Raw genomic sequence first — 18,272 nt, forward strand, 5'->3', positions numbered from 1 at the left:
CCTGTGTGCATGTCCTGCACAGGCCATCACGTGTGACAGGCAAACAATGCCAAACCCGTGCGGTGGAAAAGGCAGAATGTCTTCATGTGGGATGCCCTTATTACAGCGATGACATCTTCTCCAGCAGTATGCTTCTTCAAATGTCAAGTCTGACTTATACCACACCTTTCTTTCATCCATAATTTCCTTTTTCCCTCTGATAAAACTGCGGCCAGCTCCATCCATCCCCCCCGCCAAAACACTCCCCCTACCACAGGAGGACTACAGCTTGCTTGGCACTGTTACCAGCCAAAAGCAACCATAGAGTGAATGCAAATGTTAACAAATTGGGTTATTTACATTTTTCATTAATTTTGAAGCAGGGCACGTAACCAGCTTAAGGATACAGGGTGTTATCCCCAATCTCGTATTAACTGCTGCTTGCTTTAAAAAATAGCCTGTGATAAGGGAAAATGTGATTTAACAGTTCTTTACAACAATTTCGTAACTAATACCTATAGAAAACAAGTTGAGATTACATTATCAACCTTTAAGGTTCAGTCATATCACAAAGGTCAATGAAAGAGAATGAGCACCCATTATACATTTTTAACTGCTTGAAAACAAAAGGCCTCTTTGGCATATATCCTGTTTTTCAGAGTGTGATCCATGGTTACTTTTTTCTGTAGTATTATTCTCTTAAATTTTAGGGTTAGCCAGACTGTAAACAGCAACACAAGGAACAGGATTCTAAAGAAAGACGAATCGTGCACTTTCTTGAATATAAAAGATGTGATATTTTACATATATGCAAATTCTTAACCTGATCCTTATTCTATTAATTTAAATATTTTCTTATGTAATGTGGACTGAATTTGACCCATAACATTTTCATCTATTAAAAATAATTAGAGAAATTCTTAAGCTGAACTTAATGCTTGGGTAAACAGTCTGATACCACAATTGCATTTTTCATCCCCAGAGCAGAAGAGACATACTGAAGACTATTAACATATGCTTCTCTCTTCTGAAGAGTTTGGTTCAGTCCAGAGGGTTCCTGGGACAAAATCCCAGTACCAGCTTCAGCTGTTGAGAGTGAGAGCAATGCTATGAAGCAGGACATTTATACAACACACAGGACTTTGGTGAAAAAGCATCTTATGCCGGAAGTCATGTGGATAGTTCAAATTGATCTTAGTTAACCTTTTGCTGAGATTGGTAATCAAGTTGCTAATTACTGTCATAGGTTCCAGCTTCCACAGGTATTTAATCATGTATTACATTTGAAAACAATGCAATTGATTTGTCCAAAAATCTCCTGGAATTTGAGCTATAATCAGCTTGGAAAGAGGGAAAGATGGATCCTGGTAACCGGGATATCCATTTCTGGGGTATCAATTTCATTTGAATAAGCAGTCTCTTATTTAGAGAAACCATCCAGAATATTTAACTAAATGGTGTCTTTGTGTTCACACATTCTTTCCAGATTTTCTCTCCTGACATTACTCACATTCAAAGCAATGTCTTTTGCCAGAGTGGGTCAGTGCTCCACTTCCCCAGCTGATTCCCTCAGTAACCAGGACTCCCAAACCAGAAACCAACTGCAGTGTCTCCCCTTAAAATATCACGCTCTCAGCCTTCACATCTCTCGAGGAAATAAGGACTAGGCCAAGGAGAAAAGCTCCAGCTGATACAAACATAGCTCAACAATCAGCAACACTGAGAAAGGCAACAAGACTGCAGAATGTGAAATGGCAGATAAATGAGATTTAGGTGAAGTTCAGCACATCTATCCTTCCCCTTGTGTGTGACAGAAGCTCTTTAATGATGCTGTCAGGGCCCCTAGATGGAGTAAGAGTCTTGATGTACATGGCCATGTATCTGTCGTCCTTTAATTTACACATGCAGTCCTTAAAGATATCCTGCAAATCCGAGACAAAATAAAGAGTTTCAAGGCAAAATATAGATGAATGAACTATGGAAAATTAAACTTGGGGAAGATCAGGACCTTTACAAGAGATGCAGTATGATACCAGTGTCAACTCCATTTATCAGAAATTGAGTTCAACCTCCTCAAACAATACACACTAAGAGACTGATTCATTCTTTCCTTTGTGCCATAGTGATGTCAATGAGTTCAAAAGAGTTGCTTTCAATTTACTCTCTGTCAGGAAAAGAGACATCCATCTATCCATCCACATGGACCAAAGAAAAGGCTGAACAGACAGAGAACTTCTGTGGAATTAGCCTACACTGTTCTCAGTTAAAGGGCCAAACACCCTGCTAGAAAACCTCCGCAGCCAAAAATAGTATCACAGATTCAACTCAGTCTGAATTCAGCCTAGGAATGCCTTGATTCAGCACAAGGAAAATGGCCTCTGTAAAGCCATTGTATATCACAAACATTAATGCCAGGAAGCTGAATGTTCATTGTATAGAGACCCAGAACTGTATTAATAACAATGCCCAGAGGACATTATATTGTGCAGTCTCTTCACACGTATAAAAGCAGGAAATTATTTTTATAGCCAACACCTTCTGTTCTCACAATTTGTCCTAGCATACCAGACACTTGCCGTACGAAATCTTCCACTAAGACTTAATGAAAATAAAACTAGATGCAGTAAAATATGATATAATGGCTAAGTTAAAGCTTCTGTCTGAATATTCTGGGTGTTATGAAGTTGATCTATATTACTAGAGTTACACAAACATTTGATGTAACTGAAAACAAATGAGCATGCAAAAAAACACTCTTTGGGATTTACAGGAGTGAATTAAAATAAAAATGACATCAGGTCCCACATTCTGACTTTCCTTCTGGGGACTGTTTGCTGTCTTCAACCTGAAGAATCCCATGATTTCTGAGAACTTCCACCACTGGCTGTGGCTGGCTTCACAGTGGGCTTATTTGTAGAAGTTACTGGAGACAGGAATGAGGAATGGCTGGAGACAGATCAGACCTTCTGGGCCAGGTTGTGATGAAGACCACTGTTCAGGCAGGAGGATGGTGCAGACTTTGTGGTTACAGTGGAGGAAAGTTGTGTAGTGCCTACTTGTTCTCCCGAGCTAACGGATGGCTTAAAAACTGGGACAGGGTAAAAAAAGATCAGCAAAACTGCCAACCTGACAGATGCAATGGAGAAGGAGTTCAAAGCATGAGGAAGAATTTATTTACTGGAAGGTTAGTTAAGCACTGAAACAGAGAATTAGTTAGTGGAGTCACCACCCCTGGGAGTGTTCAAGAGATGCCTGGACATGGTACTAAGTACTTTGGTCTAGCTGACAAGATGGTGATGGGTCAAAGGTTGGATGTGATGATCTTGGAGGTCTTTTCCAACCTAAATAATTCTGTTATTCTGTGAATGCAATGCTACAACACACATATTGGACAAAACAGTCCAGCTTATCCTGTCAGGAATCTGCAAGCACATAAAAATTGTCCCTTAGTCTCTACAGAAAACATGTATGTATGGACTGAGCTCATGTATGACTCCTCAAGAACAACTGCTTTGAGTCCAGAATGGAGACCCAAGCCTTCAGGATGAAGGTCCTTAGGAACAAAGGACCACGATCACCAAACTCACTGATAACTGCTCCACAGATGACTTGTTACTTCTTTTCCCCTTTGCCACATAAACACGATGTCATACAGAAAAAACCCTGAGAGAATGACCCATATGTAACAGGCATTAAGTCACACTGCTTAATGCACTCTGACACGTTATTGAGGAGCTCATGTGACATCAGCACAGACCCAGCAAAAGACCAAACAGGACAGATCAGAACAGCTCAAGGAAAGGGAACAAAGGCTCAAATGTGAGAGGCTTTGCCTGAAAAAGGGTTCTTGGAACCGAGAGAGTAACAGGAAAAGAGAGTGCAGACAAGGGAATGAGAGTTGCAGAGAAGTCAGAGATAAAGCAAATGTCACAGATAATGACAGGAAGCTGAAAAAGGCACAGGGAAATAGTGAAGGAGACTTAAAAACACAGCTACAGATTGAGGGGAAAAACATGAGGGTGAAAGAAGAAAAAGCTCTCAGGCAAAGAATCTGAAGATACAGTGATTATGTGATCACCAAGGTATTGGTTTGTTTCCATTGAACAGTATGTCTACATATATTTTGCAATTTTTGGACAAGATTACCAAAATAATAGCAATAATAATAATAATAATAATAATAATAATAATAATAATAATAATAATAATAATAATTATTATTATTATTATTATTATTATTATTTTGTTTGAAGTATTTATTAAGAGGACCAGTGTGAAATAGGATACAAAAACTTTCTGGCTTGGGGAAACTAAGCCAAAGGCTTCCAGACAAAGGTGAGTGATGCCTATTACCAGCAGCAGATGTTCAGAGACATGAGCAGGGAACAGAACAGACTGTCCAACCTTACACATTCATCAGGAAAGCCATCAGAAATAGCACAGTGAATGGCAGTCTTCACAGAGTTCAGGAAGTCAGTAAGAAGAGATTTTCAGCTATGATCCAATTACAAAAGCTGTCTGCATTGAGGCAGAGCTGTGCCACCTGTGTAGCAGAGGGCAGAATGTAGGTATACTTGTGATGTGACCTAGGCCACGTGTCTGTCAACTTCTGACTTAAAGAAAGCCAAATCAGTCATTTTCCCCTTTAAAAGACAAAATAATATTAGCTGACAATCTTCTGCAACTCCTGTTTTCAACAGGAGCCACTTGGGATCATGGGTATGTTTGAAAAATCAATCTCTAAGCAACTGAAAATGTAAGCGTTTTAAGGTAGATATCCTTGTTTCACTCCTTTTGACATTAAAATTAATTCCAAATATCCACTAATAGTTCTTGTCTCAGTCTTGGATGGGACAGACTTGCAGTGGCAGCCTTTAAGAGCAAATACTCAGGGACATCTGAGATAACACAACCTTCTTATATAACAAGAGTACACTTCATGCTAACACTGAAGAAAAGGCTGAACAGCAGTCCCTCAATGAACATGCCAAATATACAGGTTATATGCCAGCTCTCTAACAGCTATTATGATTGTGAAGCATATTAATAAACTTTTACAGTTGAAAGGAAAAGAAAATCTGAACCTATTTTCAGGATATTGTGCTCTGAGCGAACACTTACAGACTAAGGATTTGTCTGCAGGGAATATGCTAAATCAAGCCCTTTTGAACTTTTGATTAAATAATTGATGCATAATGCAGAATGTATAATATATGCATCCTTTTTCCATAGTTGCCTGGAAACCCATATGGAACAGTACTAGCAATTCCAGAAGCATTTAGTCTCTAAGTCGTTGCTGAAGACAAAGGAACAAGAAAGTTTTTAAAATCATTAACTCATCTCTCTTTCCATTCTTCAAATACTGCAGGATACCCAAATTAGTAACTTACACAATGGTATCATGACTCTTGTAATAAAGAGTGGCTTTTTTTTTAAAAGCTGTATCTCTTGGAGCCATGTGAATAATGCCACTCACTGTAAGGGAACTTGCAAGATTCAGCTTTCATTAAAATAGAAAACAAAGAACACAAATAATATATCCAGCCTCTACCTTTATGCAATAGTAATAAGCAGATCATAGAATATCCAAAGTGATTAACAATGAAGAACAAAAATAGGAGTGCAAAATGGTGATCTTCTTTCCAAATTATAGGATCTTAAGCAAATCTCATAAAAGACTGATCACTCAGGGTTTAGAAGAATATGAGAATCCCATGATCACAAATTCAAGAGGCAGATTGCTTCAAATTGCAGCCAAGCAGACCTTTTGCACTTCTCAAGTAGGCAACACTGCTTGTCATTCAGTCTGATTGCTCTGTGACCCAGCCTGAAACTATCTTGTGCTTTATTGCTTTGAAGATGAAATGAAAAACAGCATAAAACCCAACAATGAGAACAGAGCCCTAACCATGGGAACTACTGTAATGAAGGATTAAATTATTTAATCTAAACAATTCTGTAATCATCACAATTTGGTGGTTCTGTTTCTGATGGTAAGTTTCCTGAGGAGGGCAAGTACAAAATTGCATGGGCTATACAGTTCTTGGGATGAAAAAGGCAGCATAGTGACAGTGTCTACCTCCTGCCATGGCAGGAGGTATTCACTGTCACTACCATCTTCACATCTTCATGGGATTCTTGCACCTTTGCACATTTGTTGTGCACTCTATTTCACATTTGAGAAAATCAATGCTCACTGAGTTAAAGGATGAATGTCTTTATACTACACTGGCAAGAGGTCTTATTTGAGTAAACAGAAGCAGTTATATGGTCCTAAATTAACCAGCATGGAAAGATGAAAAGATCTGGTGGTTAAATATCAACAGGACAGACTGGAACACTTGCGAATGTCCTCTAACATTGTGTTTAGGGAACTCTTTTGGATGTGTAAGGTCAGCACAGGTTTTCTCATGCGGAAGAAGAAAGTTTAACCTGGATGTCTTGTTAACTTCCTCAGCCACTGGATAACACAAAGGTCACAGCACCATTTCCAATGTGGAATCAAGCCTTGCTTATCCTTTCCTTTCACTACAGGTACCAGATATTGTGACTTTTCATTTTGTGCTGAATGGTATGTTGAATGGGATGGGATAAAATGATATTTTAAGTGTCAGCCCAGCATAGAAAAAATACAGTCAAACCCCAAACACTAGGAATTCTATTTAGGTTAAATCAAATGATTTGTTTAAAAATTGCTTGCCCTGATGAGGGGGCCAGTAGCTCATACCAGGATGATCTCATCATTTCATACCCAGATTGTCGGTTTCTAGGACAAACCCATTTTCAGCAGCTTGCTGTAGCATTACAGGAGGTCTAAGTCTACAGACAAAAAAGAGCTTTAAGAAAAGCATCTAAAAATAATGTATTTACAATAACTGTCATGCTTTTTCACTAGGAAGGAAATTATTACGTTTCAGGAGGGGAGAAATTAACCTAACTTAAAAAAAAAAAATTAAAAAGGCAGATCAGATCAGGGAAGCACCCAAAAGCGTGTATGGAGATTAAGCTGACATGCCTACATGCCTCAGCTGTGACTACACAAGCCCAGAGGAAGCAGAACGAAGAGCAGGTGGAGGAGACCACCTTGGACATACATAAGGTTTCTGTGACAGTCATGTCAGCTGTGCTCCCTATGTGGAAACTGCTGTACTACAACCTGGATAGGCCAAAAAATTTAAAAAATTTTAAAAAAAATCGCTCACACTGAACAATATTAAAGGGAGAAACAAAGACACGAACATCCTAAGGTGTTGAGATTGAACTGCCAGAAAAACAAGCTCTGTTTTTTTCTGCATTAATTAAGCCACATGTTACCATCACCAGCACAGCTTTTGATTCACATTTCCAACTGTCAAAGATTTATTCTGAACTAGGGAAATCAGCAAAGTCTGCTTTTCCAGCCACAGTCACAGAATGATCTCACAACACATTCAGGATAGTTCATCAAGGACAGCAGCAGTTTTCCAGCCATACAGTTCTGTATTAGTGAGTGGTATTTAATGGTATAATGGTTTTGATTATGATATGTTGTTATGTCCTACTCCTGGCTGTCACCATACCCCAGAGGCAATTTGCATGTGAACATGGTATTTCATCTCAGCATGTAATAAATTCACTGAGAAAGAAGTCTTAAAATAAATCAACTGCTCAATGATCACTGGGATAATTATAAATTGTGGGGTTTGGTGGTTCTGGATACTGGTGAATGTCGAGAGATAGGTCTAACTGCTGTCATTGGTCTTTCATCCTCGTTTTAGGAAAGCCTAAGACGCTTCTGTGCCTGGATGCCATGGATAAACAGCAGCAAATCAACCTTGCCACGATGGCATTTTCCTGGCAGTAAGGGGCGCTGAGCAGGAGTTTATGTTTGCTGAGAATATACTCAGATGCTCCAAAACCTGCTCCAAAGCACTGGCAGCACAGTAAAGAACAATACTCTCCTGTCTGACTAGGTGAGAGCAACATTGATTCATAGGGTTTTCAAGTTCTGTGACTGTTTCAGACCTCACAGTGCTCACTGGTAGTTTTTCCATCTCCTCTCTTGATTCTTGCAGTGTGCACTACCTAGGACCACCTTTAAAGCACATTTAAAAAATCTATATGATAAAGTCAGCTATTCCCATTTGGTATATTTTGTACAGTACAGACTGGAATAAACACATAGCATGTTTGATCAAGTTCCTGTACCTGCTTCCTAGATGCTTTTATTAACCCAAATAATGAAATTTAACCTCAAATGATTAGGATGCTGCTATTTCCAAGACTATTTCCAACACCATCCATCAGTAAAGTGGACACAGTCACCTCAGACACTCCCAGCTTTACATTCTGGGATTTCAAGATGACATAATCACCAGCAATGTGTTCTCCAAGGTCCACCTGTCCACAGCTCTTAGCATTCACTTGGAATGATTACCCAAGTCTCAGTATCTTCTCAAGACTTTAGTAGTTATTTGATTTCCTTTTTTTTTTTTTTTTTTTTTCCCCCCCAGAAAAGGCATCTTTGTCTTGTGCTGGTATTTATAACCAAGGGAAAACTACTGCTATTGCAACAGGTCTATTGCTACAGGAATTCTACAAAGCAATCAGCAAGTAGTCTGCAATTATCTTTTTCTATACCCACCACATCCTCAAAAGTACCTACATTACCTACAGAGTTTCTCTTTTCATTATTTCCAATTTTAGAAATTGTCAGCAGAAATAAGAAGCATAAAATTAGTCTATATTCATGGTGAATTAAGAAGGTTTCCCAGCTTTTAGGATTTCTGCATTCAGAATTTCACATGTCTCTTTTGGGGTTTTTGTCACATACTGCATGCCACATTTGGGCACTTAGCAGATTCAGAGGTGTGGCAACAATGATTTGCAAATGTTATTATTATTTATTTGCAGTGTTAATTTAGGTAAAGAGGAATGCTTAAATTTGCAGGAATTTTTCTTCGAAAGATAACATCAGAGATTTTTCAAGTTTATCTACTTTTTAAATGAGTTCTTAAGAAGAATTGCTTGCTTTTATGAAGAACAAGGATGGACTGGATTAAATTTCATTCTATTTGACAAATAATTGCAATTACTGATAATGATTTTTCACATTTTGATGATTGTATTTAAACTGTCACTTTAAAATGCTCAGAGACATTTTTACAAAAGAAATACTTTCCACACACAGAGTATTTTCCCAAAGTTTTACAGAATTATCAGAAAGACATATATTTGCAACTTAAAAGACTGTTGGCGAAATATCTGCAAAGAAATCTTCTTCTTATGAAATAATTTCATAAAGCAAATTACTTGATCAACAGTGGTAGTACTCAAGGTGCAACATATGTAGCGATATTCTGGCAAAAGGTGGTAAACTGTCATGTTCTCTGTAATTTTTGCCCAGATAATTTGACTAGTTTCAGGAGTAACTCTGCAAGTGAGAATGGCTCTCAGAATACAATTTCTGCCCATCATACACTGCCTACTTTGCCAGTAGAAGCCAGCCTGCTGCTGAAGGTTTCAGCAAAAAACCGCTTTTGTACTGAGAGAAGAATTCACAAAGGGAGGCCAGGAGATGAACCTGTGTCTGTGTCTGCATAAAAGGCAGCAGAAACAAACAGTTCCCTGCGTGTGATAAGTGTAGCTGCCTGTTAAACGGTATCCCATGACTGCCTATGCTAATGGGCACCTCCGGGTAAAAAAGATGGTGCTAATAAAGCCTCTGCTCTGCTTTCCTTGGAACAAACACTTCTGGCACTCAAAGAAGCTCTCTGCTTCCATCCTCACACACCTTCAGCCTGTAGCCAAGAGCAGCTCTCTGCAATTTATTAAATTAGCTCTTTAAAAGAACCCCTCAAATACAGTTTTTCCAAGCCAATTTTTCCCCAGTAAGTCTGGGCCACTGTGCCAGGGCAGGGCAGGAGAGCACAGCTGAAAGAAGACAAGGGTACCTTGAGTGACAGGAGGTGCTATGCACTGAGAGTGGAGCAGAACTGTCTTTGAGCTTTTGCTTTTTATATTCTACCCTAAATGAAGCAGCTCAGATGCAGCTGAAAGGTTTTTTTCCCTATGACCCCTTTTTCTTTTTTGTCTCATTACTGTTAGGTGGCGCATAATGACAATTTTTGTAGGGGAAAAAAAAAAAAACAACCCAAAACAGTAGCTGACATAAGCCAGAGGTCTGGTATTAACCATTTCAAGGGCAGTGCTCAGTTCAGTGGCTCTGTGTTTAGCAGCTTTCTTGGACAGCCATTGCTTGAATACCTGTCAGGTGAAGGGATGACTTCTTTTCCCATTGATAAGAGAAACCCACCCGGGAGAGCAGCAGTCTATTTGAAACAATGAGAAGGAAACTGTACTTGATGGTGAAAAGACACACACAGTCCAGCCTGTTCCAGAGCAGCAGGCATTATTCCTTGAGTTGCAGAGAGCCTAGTACTTAGGATGACATTTTAAGATTCTCTTTTTATTTTCTTTTTCCTTAAGAAGAGATTGATACAGTATAAATCTTTACACAAGATCAGCAAATTACTCCTAGGTTATCAATGGAGACCAGAAGCTAAGTCCTGTCCATGAGTGACTTGGCACAAGCTGGCAAATTGCAGGGCATCTGCATTAATTCTCTAAGAAGAGAACCAAGAGTTCCACAAAAGCAGATCACAGTTGATAGATGAGAGGCACAAAATTAAAATTAACAACCAGATATTTTCAGCCAGCCAGACACTCTCAGCAATGAGGCTGTTGTTAGCCCCTAGGTTTTTTTCATTTGCTTTGCATGCAGTTGCATACATGCTTTGCTATCACTGTCCATTTAATTGGATACTTGTGTCACCTCAGACTACTGTATTCTGTTACCCTGAAAATGAAGTGAAAATGTCATCCTCCTAAACATAAGATTTTAAAAAATAAACAACTGACTACAACATAATAGCGTCTTTCAACACATTTGCTCCTGAATGGGAGAAACCAGCAGCTGGGCAGGTACTAAACCCCCCCTGGGGTTTGTGTCTGGCAGACTGCTAACAATGCAATACCAAACCTTCAATTCATACTTCAGCTAAGGACAAATTAAAAATAGGAGAAGTGTGCTACAAAAGTGATTAAACGATCAGCTCCGTGGTTAATAACACAGTAAATACTCTCCAAAATATTTTCCATCACAACTTGGCCTCTCCAGTATGTTTGGACAGCATAGGCTAAACATTTCTGTAACACAGACAGATGTAACCCCAAAACTAGGAACTTAACAGGGTGGTAAATTTCTATCTACAGTGAGCATTTTTAACATACTTGTGTGCAGCACAAGAATAGCCAGGTTGTCATTCTAGTCTGTATGTCAGAAAACCCACTTGTTTTCTCTGTGTTGGTCCTCTCCCTAGTGCTACTGCTGATAAGAGTGCTCTTGGTTAGGTATTTTTTTAAACTGGTGTGAAAAGGTCCAGTAAAGCACATATACCCAAACCTGCCCTTCTAAGTATTTGCATACTATTTTGGATGGAGAAGAAAGGATACACTCCAGTACAGATTTTATATGTATTTCCCCTTTAAAGCTCACAGCACACGACTGTGCTAATGGAAAATGCAACCATAAAGGGAAAAAGATGGAATCTCTGAAGAGAAGTTAAAAAAAGTCACTAATCAAGTGGGAAATTTCCCAATAAAACCTAGAGGGAATAAGACAGATACGCAGAGATTATAAGCAGGTTGACTCTCTCAGAAGAGCTGAGTCTAGACAGCCTTCTGGAAATAGAGGGGTCTGACCAACATTGCACTTACTTTGCTGTACCCTAAATAGAAGAGGACTGGAAGCAGTCTTTTTTCTCACAGAGCTGCTATAAAAGCGTTCAATTTGCAGGGCCCTGCTGAAACTCACAAATGCAATTTCACAAGAACATTAGAGAATGCATTTAACATACTTACTAATTAAAACTGTGGCTTGTATCCTGACACACCCTTCTATGACTGAATCACTGGCATATTTGAGGCAAGTTCCTTATATAAACAGGTTAATATTTGAAGTCTGCCCAGGCATTCTGATTAGTGTCCTTTGCAATGCCAGATCACACAGTCCGGGTGCGAAGGACAGACCAGGGAGTGCAGTGGAAAGCTTGTAACAATGGTAGGTGAAAGAATTGCTGGCATACTTACAGTTGCATTTCTTCTGAACAAATCGAAGCTTGCATGCTGTTCGGTAGGTGGACAACCGGATGCGATCCAGATCCTGAGCCCCTAGTGGAAGAGAGTAACAGTGACATTTGTATGGAATATGACCTGTGCATATCTTTGCAAGCAGAGAAGCCAGAGAACAAAGAGGACACATGAGCTGCCTCCCTTTAACAATTTTCAAGGCTCTCTCCTTTGCAGAGAGAGTAGAGAGGAGTGAGGAGTAACAAGGGGAATGTCAGGAGCTACAGTGTTAAAAGAATTTTATAAAAGAAGGCACAGAATAGTCAGCCCACTGTGTCTGTCACTTTGAAGAACAATCTGGTCAAGCTGCAGGCTAAAAGACACACTGGCCAGGCTCCAACAGCAGGGAAAACCTCAGTCGAATTTTAATATTTAGCAAAAAAAAAGCTCATAACAAATATCTTTAGCTGACATGCCACACTAGAGCAAGGTATTGCCAGCAAACCAAATCAGAAAACATACTGTGCTGCAGCATAAAGATCTGTGGCAATCTGCAGAAGGGGACAATGACAAGGGGTGTGAGGCCTTTCTCCCTTTTGTGGATGAATTGCATATTCTCTGCAATGGAGACCTCTGAGGGTCAGCTCTATGCTCCACACAAGGCGCGGCCCTGGCTGCTGCAACGTAAAGATCCGGTAACATTTCCAAAGCAGCTGTCCGAGAGATGGGAACAAACTAAGTGGCAGCTACCTCACAAGTAAGGACAGTACCCAGGGGCCAGTATGGGGGCAGAACCTGGCACAGTGTCCCAACAAACTCATCCACACAAGGTACAGTCAGGATGCAAGAGAAATGGAATACAGCTCTGCTTTTACACGAGCTTCCTAAATGCTTTAAGATTTCTCAGCTGAACTGCTGAACATAGGGCCACATCGGCATCTGTAGCAGGATACTCTGTCTAAATGGGAGTAAAACAGCTCAAATTTTTTTCCATTTGCATAAGTTATCAGTGGTGGATGGAGAAGGTGGATCAAGCTGCTTTAGGTGTTCAGGAATGCTGAGACTAGCCTGACTCCACAATCCCAAAGCTAAACAAACCTTCTGGAGACATGAAAAGACAGCCTTGCCTGACAGAAATCAGCACTGATGAGGATGTGGCACAGAAAGTTCCTGACAAAGGAAGCAACAAGTGATAGTACTGATAACTTATCTAAAGCTGCTGAGCTGGCACGGGTAGCCTAGAAACATTTGACTGGCAGTCAATCACTTTACACTATAAAAGCTCAGTTCCATTTTTTAATAGCAGGGACTTCTGACACACTTCCTTCTGGATATGTATGTGGGAATTCCTCCCTTGAGTAGGGATGCCTCTGAAGGTTATTCCTTGAGGCCAAGTGGAAGAGATTTGCCCACAATGTTGATATGGGTAACACCAATCTCTACTTAATAATGATTAAGCTACTTTTAAAACAATTTATTTAATAAATAGTGCCCAATATAATTAGTTATAAATATCTATACTATCTGGTCAGTAATTTTGATTAAAATATTTTTAAAATATTTATTTTATTCCTATAAATATATTTGGTTTTCTATCCTTAATCCTGAATGATGAAGTCATATAAAGTATCAATTACACCTATACAATCCTTAAGAAATAAACACTTGACCAAGTCTGGGACTAGGACTGGATTGAGCTCTACTCAGACTACACTCTGAGAAGGAGTTTCCAGAGTGAAAGGGGTCCTTTCTGCACCTTGTAACTCAGTTGGAGGGCTTCCTTCCCTGATAAGTCTTGCCTGAAGCTTCCATTCTGCCTGTGGCAGCATCATTCACCCATACTTTCTTAAACAATGTCATCCTTCAGACCAAAATTTTTCAAAGGTTGCTATTCCCTTGTGGCAGTTTCACCATCTGTTCCTAGGAGAAATTACCTTTGACTACTTAACGTCAGATATGGGAAGGATTTTTGTGAGTTTTTTTCCATCATATCCTCTATTGTTAAAATTATACAGGTTTTTTTCCTTCTCCATTGGTATCTCACTGACAGCTTTTGGAAAATTTCTTTACAGGTGAAAGAGAGGATAAAGCTTGCAACACTAAGCTTTCCCTTTTTAACAGGAAAAGTAAGTAAAATAAATGTAACTTTTCCCCTCTTGACTTCAGTGAAAGCTATCAATAAATTTCCAGTGCTCCTTTATAAAACTTCAGCCTTTTAACAAGTTTTAAAGAGTGAAAGCAAAGTGAGACTCTGGCTCATTGAGCTTCTGAGGTAGCAGTAATAATGCTAAATAAACAAATTTGTAGGCTGTGTTGCTTTTTTTTTTTCTTTTTTCCTATTTGCACACACAGCGGATGGTATTATTTTGATATTATTTGAGGAGTAGGTGTTGCTGGTAAGACCCTGGAACAGACAATTTAATTTTGTCATGATTCACATTTTGCCACAGTCAGAGATCTATTTGTCAAATAACTTCTGTAGAAAAGTGCCATTACTTACATGATGAAGAGCCCTGAAAAACAAGTGGAAAGATGTGCAGGACTGAGCATGGCAAATGAGACAGTGAATTTATAATTCCCTACAGGATTGCCAGTGGCCTGTCCTTCCTTCTGCTTGCTGGCAGTGCCTCACTCTGTTTCCTTAGAATATGCTCATGTCATGTAACACTGTCTGCAGTTTGCAAAAATAACAAAAGGACACAGTGAAATTTTGGCTGCTGTTTTCTTGCTGGATAATATGCGCCAACAATGATGTACATTTTGAACTCTTCATCAGTGTGGATATACCTGGGCATGTCAGGCCAGACTAAGGTAAGACTAAGACCTAGCAGCATGTTGTCCAATAGGGCATTTTGAGTTATAAGACAAGCTTTAACCACGGGACTCTACAGAAGGAGATAACAATTATGAAAATAATTCACAAAAGTCTGTAATTTTGAACTAGAAAGATGCCTCTTCTGAAGGAAAGGAAGCAAAAAAGGTCAAACTGGGCCTCTCAAAATACAAGGAAAATCCCAGTGGTACAAATTTAAAGTCAGAATCAAATCCTTCTATTCCTTGTTCAGGACAAACTTTCCATTTAAAAAGGCTTGGAAAAGTTTGATTTATTTTTTTGTTTTGTTTTTTCCTCTTTTCTATCTTGTGTAGTCCGGAACATGACCCACTTCATAAAATTATTGTGAGGTTTTAATCACAGACTTGCAGATGTAGGTCCCAAGAGCCGAAACCACTGGCAAAAGCTTTATATTATAAATTTTCTTCCTCTGATTTAAGCAGGTTGTGGAGTTATGCCACAGAACATTAAGAAGCTTCGCACAGCCCACAATATGTAGGGCATTAGGAGCACATGGTTTTTGTTAAACATGTTAAACGTGTGGGCTTGCACACAGCTGGGGACAGCTGAATGTGATGCCAGGATGAACTTCAGTTTCAGTGAAGCACACAGAGCTATCAGAGGGGCTCTCAGAATGCAAAGTTCAGTGTCCTATGAATACGGCTAAAATACGTTTAGTTTTCCCACAAAGACTTAATATTTCTCCCTCCTTTTACCTAGTTGGAATGTCCAGTTCTCTGTGTACATATGTGGTAGGTGGAGGAAGAGAGATAGGCAAACAGAAAAGAGAAGCACACGTGAGATAAACCAGACTGAAGTAAATATGCCAAAATACTAAACTGTGAAAGAAGAAAATAGTAGACTGTAACTACTGGTGTACAATCCAGGAAAATAGTCCCTCCTCTGCCCCCAGCTGCTGATTTTCCCAACACCTCCTTAACACCTCCAAAACAATACAACATCAAAACAGCTTTAAAAACTGTGGAAACAAACCATAAATCCTCACAGCAAAGTCCTAAGTATTTTAGGAGTATTTCAAACTAATTGAAATTAAGGGTACCTATGCCACTGACTTCGGCTGATAAAAAATCAAGGCCCCTCTGTAATTCTAATTAAAACGAGAGTATGTTCTGATAATGGACAAACACATTTTTTGATTCTGGCCAAAGTACACCACTTTCCTCCAAGGGTCCAAGATGCTGTACACTAGAGATAAGTGAATCACAGAATATCCTGAGTTGGAAGGGACCCACAAGAATCACTGAGTCCACCTCTTGGCTCTGCACAGGATGCTCCCAAAAATCACACCATGTGCCTGACAGCATTGTCCAAATGCTTTTTGAACTTCATCAGGCTTGGTGCTGTGACCACTTCCCTGGGGAGCCTGTTCCAGTGTCTGCTGGGTGAAGAACCTTTTTCTAATACCCAACCCAGCCCTCCCATGAGACAGCTTCATTCCATTTCCTCAGGTCATGTCACTGGGCACCAGAGAGAAAAGATCAGTGAGAAATACTCATGAGTTACAACAGCGAGCGCCGTGTGATACGAAAATAATTACAGGGCACAACAGAGCTAGTGGACACTATGGAATGGGCCAAAACAGCTCTTGGTAGGTCATCTGAGTGGAAAGTCTTTAATTTGGAGAGCTCAGATGTACGGCTCACTCCCAGGGAACAGTCCTCAGCACATTGAGTTTGCCAGCACAATTTCATTATGCACAATTAACTCCAATCCCAGTAATGCCCATCTCAGTCTCTCACCAAAGATCTGGGAGATCTTCTGTCACCGTTTACTACCTGGCAGGGTACAAACAACAGGAGGCTTAGTAATTACACACAAAACTCAGGTAAATCTAGTAACAGGGTGACAGTCTCAAACTTGACGTGTAACAGAATTTCCTGGAGTGGATTGGTTGTAAGAGAAATTAGAGATGACTGTCAGAAGTGCAGGAATATTGTTGGTATAATACATCCCTGACACAGTATGGTTCAGGGAGCACAGAACTTCATTAGGAACTATAAAAAATGACACTGCAGTGGGGTATGAAGCACATGGGTCCCTGTACCATGTCTGGCTGAGATGCAGTTAACTTCCTTTATAGCATTCTGCATGGTGCTGTGTTTTAGATCTGTGGCTAAGAAAGTGTTGATAACACAGTGCTGTTTCAGCTGTTGCTGAAGAGTGCTTGTACAGCACCCAGGCTTTTTTGTTTCCTACTCTGTTCCCTCCCAGGGCTGTCTGGGGATAGGCAAGAGGCTGGGAGGAGGCACAGCAAGGACAGAAGGTTAGTCCACATCATATAATGTCATGCTCAGCAATAAAACTGGGGTAGGGAAAGAAGAGGGTGGGGAGTTTTGTCTTCCAAGGCAGACACTGTTCTATGACTGGCTGGGCATCGGTCTGCTTTTGGGAAGTGGGAATAGTCACTTTTGCATCACTGGTCCTTGGTCTCTCTTGTAAATTTTCCCCTCTTTTTCTCTCACCTAATCAAGTCTTTATCTCAAGTAATGAATTTGCTTGCTTCTGCTCACCCTATATTGTCTGTCATTCCACTGGGGGCTGGTTAGGGTTTAAGCAAGTGTGTGGGAGTTCGGCAGCTGGCTGGGGTCAACCCACTACAGATACCTCCAAAAAAAGATTTAGGTTCTGCAGACTTTATCCCTCTTCATTGCAACCTGTGTATTCCGTAATTTTTCTCTTAAGAAACTACTGATTAAAATAATTCCATCAAAAAATCTGACATAGAAAACCCCTCTTTCCTCCTTTGGTCAAATCAGCCCATTTTCATGCAGTTTTGGTCTCATGATATTCATTTGTGCAATGGAGATTTGAGGTGAAAAGCTTGCATAAATTTTACTGACATTGCATAGCAACTGGCTTGGTCTATCACAGCAAAACATTTCCAGGAAGTACTTACGCATTTCTGCAAACAGCTGCCTTCTTTCTGCCATGGTATTTCCTCTTTTCCCACAATCTTCAATCATTCTGGAAGACAAAATCACGTGAAAATATTAAGTATTATTCTCAGACAGAACATACGTACATAAGCATCCAAAACTGATCCTGAAGAACCTTTGAGGTTGACTGGTGCTCCACGTGTATCCGATGCCTTTTGTCAGCCTCTCTGTGGCGTGGTTTGTGGAGAACCTGGTCCCCAAACTGTCCTGCATTCTCTGGACTCTGCTTGCAAGCATTTGTTTCTCCCCCCCCCCCCCCCCCCCTCTCTCCCAAAGGCAGTGTTCAGTTTTTCTGCTTGATGTAACTAACTAGATTACATAACACAAGCTCTGAAATTCATTTTAGGTTTTTCTTAAATAAGGAATCCTCAGTTTAAATTATGTAAGAGAGAAGA

General features: G+C 39.9%; 1 protein-coding gene across 12 annotated transcripts in view; it reads right to left on the minus strand.

Annotated features, from left to right (window-relative positions):
• Positions 1–18,272, minus strand: part of DTNA (dystrobrevin alpha) — a 180,969-nt gene that overhangs the window by 80,344 nt on the left and 82,353 nt on the right. For all 12 annotated transcript variants that reach the window (XM_066181763.1, XM_066181753.1, XM_066181809.1 and 9 more), the window contains 2 exons: positions 17,838–17,905; positions 12,109–12,189 (listed from right to left, as the gene is read on the minus strand). In XM_066181763.1, coding sequence (XP_066037860.1) covers positions 12,109–12,189; positions 17,838–17,904 — 148 coding nt within the window. In that variant the 5' untranslated portion in view covers position 17,905. The remainder of the gene's footprint in view (positions 1–12,108; positions 12,190–17,837; positions 17,906–18,272) is intronic.

Source organism: Chamaea fasciata, unplaced genomic scaffold (assembly GCF_029207755.1).
Source record: "Chamaea fasciata isolate MVZ Bird 193981 ecotype frontalis unplaced genomic scaffold, bChaFas1.0.hap1 SCAF_1, whole genome shotgun sequence".
In the NCBI taxonomy this organism is placed as follows: domain Eukaryota; kingdom Metazoa; phylum Chordata; class Aves; order Passeriformes; family Sylviidae; genus Chamaea; species Chamaea fasciata.